Raw genomic sequence first — 5,595 nt, 5'->3', positions numbered from 1 at the left:
ACCTCATCGGAAAAGTTCACATGACCTGAGGAAACAAACATAATAAACAAACTTTATAAATTTATGTACTAAAAAACCCTTTTAAGGTGGTGCTGTCACCCTGTATTTTATTTACAGTGAGTCATTTAACACTGATGGGAATATCATAAGAGGGACCCTGTCAGTTTGTAGTGTTTGACTTTCTGGTGTCTGGTACTGAAGAGGAGATAACCACTCTGAAATGCATGCATCCCATAGTCTGGCCAGGTGGCGCTGTGAGCTGATTTAGCATATTTACACTTATTTGTTTACAGTGGAAAAGGTAAAAAAAAACAAAATAAAAACAAGAGGATGTTATAAGCCTGGTATCGTTCCTTACCTGGGGTATCAAAGACATTTAGCAAATAGGATTTGTTCCTGGTGTCCTGCATCACAAGAGTGACCGGTGTGCTTTTGATGCTGACCCCTCTCTGCAATGGGATTGTGAAATTTAGAGGATTAGTATTTTCAGTGTTAATTAAAAATTACACATTAATTAGAACTGAGACCTTACATCCATCCATCCAGCCACTTTCTCTGCCTACTTGTAGGGATAGAGTCCTTGGGCACCTTCTCCATAGTGTCCTATCACAACAGTTACCAATACACTTTCTGGTTGAACTCCCAAGTTATCCAACCATCTCATTTGTAGTTTACTCCTGCGTCTCTCGGCTGGCTTGTCTTGAAGCATCTGTCATGCAATTCTTTCCTGTGACATTGTAACCACGTCTGTCATACCGGAACTGTGACCCCTCAATGTGAAGATGTAGCAGTTCAACCTGGACAGACACCCTGATTTCTGAGCTATGCACCCCGTTAAATAACATTACACTTTCTGGTTGGATCACCAAGCATGACCAAACGGATACTATAAGAATTATCCATACCCTCTCATTCTTGATCTACCCTTACGTCTCCTGCTGGTTGGTTCAGCTTGAAGAATCTGTCTTCTTTCCTCTGAAAGATGCTGCTACCATGGGTCAGAGTGTGTGTCTACTCACACACATATATGCATACTCACACGCACACACACACACAAAGGGGGAAGAAAAAAAAACCCAACTCACCTCAATTTCAGTCAGCAATGTGTCTGTGTAACGAAGCTGGTCGTAATAACGAGGATCAAAACAGAAAGTGGAGGGGGGAGAACAAAACAATAATATTAGAATAACATTAAAAAACAAATCAAACAATGAGATAAACAATAATAATAATATATTATGCAAAATAATACAAAATCTGGAAAGCTTTGAAGATATTTATTTTTGGGGTCAGTCAAATGTTTCAAGTTTGGTTAATGCATATCAGAATGGTGTGGGTTTTATAGGTACACAAATATTGACTATGAATTAATTACAGATGTGGAAGTGGTTTAAGTAAGTACTGAATAGCTTTATGAAGGAAGATGATACGGTACAGTACTATTTCTACTTTGTGGATTTTCACCTATCGCAGTGGGGTTTGAACATAATACCTGCAATGGTTGAGGGATTACTGTACACAACACATCAGGAGAGAGAGGGAGAGAAAGTGGAGGTAGGGATGAGAGATATATGAAGAAATATCACTACACAGTTAAGCATCTAGAGAGTGAAAGAGAGAGAGAGGGAGAGTGGTACATTATAAGGGCAGTAAAGAAATAAACTTACATCGTTATCGTCAACTCGTTGGAGGCCAGGATGTGTCTGTTCCATTAAACAATCGATGAAGGAAGTCTGCAAAGAAAGGAATACAGAGGAAACAACTAATCAGAACCATCATTATTGTCGTCAATAAACAGCTATATCCATCTTTATCATCACTAGAATTCTCCTCCTGCAATCTGATGCTCTAATGACTCAGCCAATTTGTTCTCTATACACACATTCAGAAGCATACGTCTGTCTTGGTAACCCCTTCACCAACCCCAATGAAACGCAACAATATTTGATAGGTGATCTTACCTTGCCATGGTGTAGATGTCCACAGAGAGTCACGTTCCTTATCAGGTCGGGCGTGTCCATCAGATCAGCCAAAAATCTAACAGGAAATGTATTATATAATTACTTGTAAATTAGTATTATGAAATTATAGAAATAATTTTACACTGGAATGTTCTCATAAATACAGAAAAACATTCAAATATTTCAATAGTAAATAATCCATTAATTTCAACTGCCTTTCCTATAATCCAACATGCAAAATTTTTCTAAAAGATTTTTTTTAGTATATTTAATGGATAAATAATCATTCTGATGTAGAATTAAATTTCTATGCTTATTTTTTATTCTTTAATAATCTATTAACATCTTCAAAAGTTAAACACTAAACTGGCTTTTCTTAGAATATTATATATCTTAACACTCTTTTTTGTATGCGTTCATCTTTCAAAGAAATTTTCTTAGTTCACTGTTTAATTCAACCAATTTTGGATTGCCCTGATAACGTTGTGTCAGCATATATTTTCAGATATATTAATTTCTATTTTATACATTTTTCTCTGTATCTAAATATGTTGGCATAACAGAAACGATCATCTTCGATGTATGGTCGAATGATCAATTAAAAACATGATTTTCTCCATTCTCGTTGTCTTATATTCTGAATTTCTTGAAACTTTTCCAACGAGGAGACCTACTGAGTCAAGTACATCAACATCAAATGGAAATTGTAGCTGTGAGCCCTGTGCCAGTAGCAAGTAAAAAGCACCATCTGAACGTGGCCGATGCCAGTGCCGCTTTGACTGGCTTTTGTGCCCGTGGTACATAAAAAGCACCATCCGATCGTGGTTGATGCCAGCTCCACTGGCCACTGTGCCAGTGGCACGTAAAAAAGCGCCCACTACACTCTCAGAGTGGTTGTCATTAGGAAGGGCATCCAGCTGTAGAAACACTGCCAGATCAGATTGGGGCCTCTTTTTATAATGACAACAAGCCTTTTTTTGAAGTATAGAAAAAACATCTTAAATGCACTCACTCCATATTGTAAACTGTCTCAACAAAGTCCTGTTCTGCTACAGAAAATTTCTTCCTTTTGATAGGAGCAATGATTGGTTCTGTAAAATATAAGTGACATTAATAAACAGTTAAGGTGGAATCCAGAATTACAGGTAGATAGTGAAGGTCATCATAGGTAACAGGAAAATCTAATTTGAGCACAAGCATAATTTCGGGATTAAGAAGTATCCCCCTAAGAATTCCTCTCAACACATGGCTATGATGTTCCCCTGCTACACCTGCTTGTGATCAGAGATGCACATATTGTCAGCCATTAAGGGAAGTTGTTTTGAATTAAGCAAATCTGTGGTAACGAGCAGAATATATGCTGTGGCCCATCTTTTACATCAAGATAATTATCATTATCATCACCGTTTAACACTCGCTTTCCATGCTGGCATGGGTTGGACGGTTTGACAGGAGCCGGCCAGGCAGAATCCTGCACCAGGCTTCTGTGTGTTTTGGCAGGGTTTTCACAGCTGGATGCCCTTCCTAACACCAACCACTCTGCAGAGTGGGCTGAATGCTTTTTATCATTAAGTAGTAGTAGTAGTAGTAGTAGTAGTAGTAGTTATAGTAGAAATGAGGCTGTTTGAAGAAATATCTGACTGCATGGGTGGTCATGCCTGGCTGATTGGACTGGCATTAATTGTAAACATACCTGTTAGTGGCTGTGTGTCCTCTTCTTGTACTATAGTCTAAGAAAAGATTAAGAAAAAAAGAAAAAGAAAAAATTCTTTAATTACCAGAAAAGCACAAACAGATCAAACATTACCACACAACATAATGCCGTAGATTTAATCATAGAGATGCATATCAGATCTCTCTCTCTCTCTCTCTCTATATATATATATATACACACACACACACTTTAATGGAATGCAACACAGATATCTCACATCTAATGAAGGTATGACAGATCTACAATAGAAATATGGTAACAAAAGGGTAAAAAAATGAAAACTCACCTCCACTTCTGGCCCATAAACTTCCTCTGCTGTTGGATAATATTTCTTCTCTTCATGCAAGACAACTTGCATGTCTGGGTGCTCATCAATATCATCATGATCAACATCCTCATCATTCTGAACAAAGAGAAAAAGAAAGAAAGAAAAAGGGGAAGAAATTATAAGAAATAGATTTAATCTTAGAGACACCAAAAAATGTGCAAATCAAAAATAACTTTATTAATTTTCAAGAACAGGGTTAATCATCATCATCATTTAATGTCTGTTGTCACTGCTGGCATGGGTTGGACGGTTTGACCAGGGCTGGTAAGCTGGAAGGCTGCACCAGACTCCAGTCTGATTTGGCTTGGTTTCTAAGGCTGGATGCCCTTCCCAACACCAACCATTCTGAGAGTGTAATGGGTGCCTTTACATGCCACTAGCATGGGTGCCATTTGCGTGACACTGGTATCTGCCACAACTACACTTTCACTTGGCTTGATGGGTCTTCTTCTCAAGCACGACATAATGCCAAAGGTCTTGCTCATTGCCTCCATGAGGCCCAACACTCAATAATAAGTTAACATATAGAGCTTCTGATAATCAGCTGAGTGTAAACTCACATCTGCATCCAGGTCATCTAAATCTTCGTCTTCTTCCTCATCTTCCTCTCCATCACTTTCAAGATCAGGTCCGACATAATTCCCAAACTCATCATACAGATCAGCATCCATGCCTGATGAAGTTCTGGAAAAAAAAATTTTTTAAAAGAGTTAAAAGAAATATTAAAAATTTTTTTTACGAAAATAAAGAATAGCCGCAACAACAATAACAGCAACAACCATAATACAATGAGGCTCAGGTTGCTCACAACCCCCCTGGGTCAAAATGGCACATTCCATTCAATGTTTTTAGTTATGAGTAACATCTATGATCGTTTTGGGGCCTCTAAGAATGGTAGGGGTTAAGAAGAGAAAGATATTGCAAGATTCTTGGGGTATTTAACTGACACTCAGCTACTGTTATGAGGGTTCCAGTTGATCCAATCAATGGAACAGCCTGCTCATGAAATTCACGTGCAAGTGGCTGAGCATTCCACAGACACATGTAACCTTAACTTAGTTCTCGGGGGAGATTCAGTGTGACACAGAGTGAGACAAGGCTGGCCCTTTGGAATGCAGGTACAACAGAAGCAGGAAGAAAGAGTGAGAGAAAGTTGTGGTGAAAGAGTACAGCAGGATTCGCCACCACCCCCTGCCGGGGCCTCGTGGAGCTTTAGGTGTTTTCGCTCAATAAACACTCGCAAACCAGGATCCTACAAGCGTGAGTCCGCTGCCGTAACCACTGAGCCATTGCGCCTCCACATGATATATATATGTGTGTGTGTGTGTGCGATAGGCTTCTTTCAGTAATTCAAAGGGCCAGCCTTGTCCATACGTTGGTGTTGGAACTACAGATCAGCAAAGTCTAAAGCAGTGTTTCTCAACCAAGGGTTATTTGACCCTTGCCAAAATATATCAGATTTTGTTGTTAAAATTTACGTGCATATATTTCTGTAATACACAAAATATTTTAACAATATTTTACTTACACAATTCCTAATAATATTTAATTATAAAAATATAAAAGGATTTTTTAAACAACGGGGGGGGGGG

At 38.6% G+C, this 5,595-nt stretch overlaps 1 protein-coding gene across 1 annotated transcript in view; it reads right to left on the bottom strand.

Annotated features, from left to right (window-relative positions):
• LOC106867796 (116 kDa U5 small nuclear ribonucleoprotein component) overlaps nt 1–4,722 on the bottom strand; it is a 15,435-nt gene extending 10,713 nt beyond the window's left edge. The window contains exons 1-9 of the mRNA XM_052977171.1: nt 4,564–4,722; nt 3,962–4,078; nt 3,655–3,691; nt 2,974–3,052; nt 1,962–2,037; nt 1,668–1,733; nt 1,086–1,121; nt 359–449; nt 3–25 (exon numbers count right to left, since the gene is read on the bottom strand). Of these exons, the coding sequence (XP_052833131.1) occupies nt 3–25; nt 359–449; nt 1,086–1,121; nt 1,668–1,733; nt 1,962–2,037; nt 2,974–3,052; nt 3,655–3,691; nt 3,962–4,078; nt 4,564–4,674 (636 nt within the window). The 5' untranslated portion in view covers nt 4,675–4,722. The remainder of the gene's footprint in view (nt 1–2; nt 26–358; nt 450–1,085; nt 1,122–1,667; nt 1,734–1,961; nt 2,038–2,973; nt 3,053–3,654; nt 3,692–3,961; nt 4,079–4,563) is intronic.
• Between the last annotated feature and the right edge of the window lie 873 nt (nt 4,723–5,595).

This window comes from Octopus bimaculoides, chromosome 27 (assembly GCF_001194135.2).
Source record: "Octopus bimaculoides isolate UCB-OBI-ISO-001 chromosome 27, ASM119413v2, whole genome shotgun sequence".
Taxonomy (NCBI): Eukaryota; Metazoa; Mollusca; class Cephalopoda; order Octopoda; family Octopodidae; genus Octopus; species Octopus bimaculoides.
Note: the sequence above shows the minus strand (reverse complement) of the source record. Positions and strands in the feature narration are given on the sequence as shown.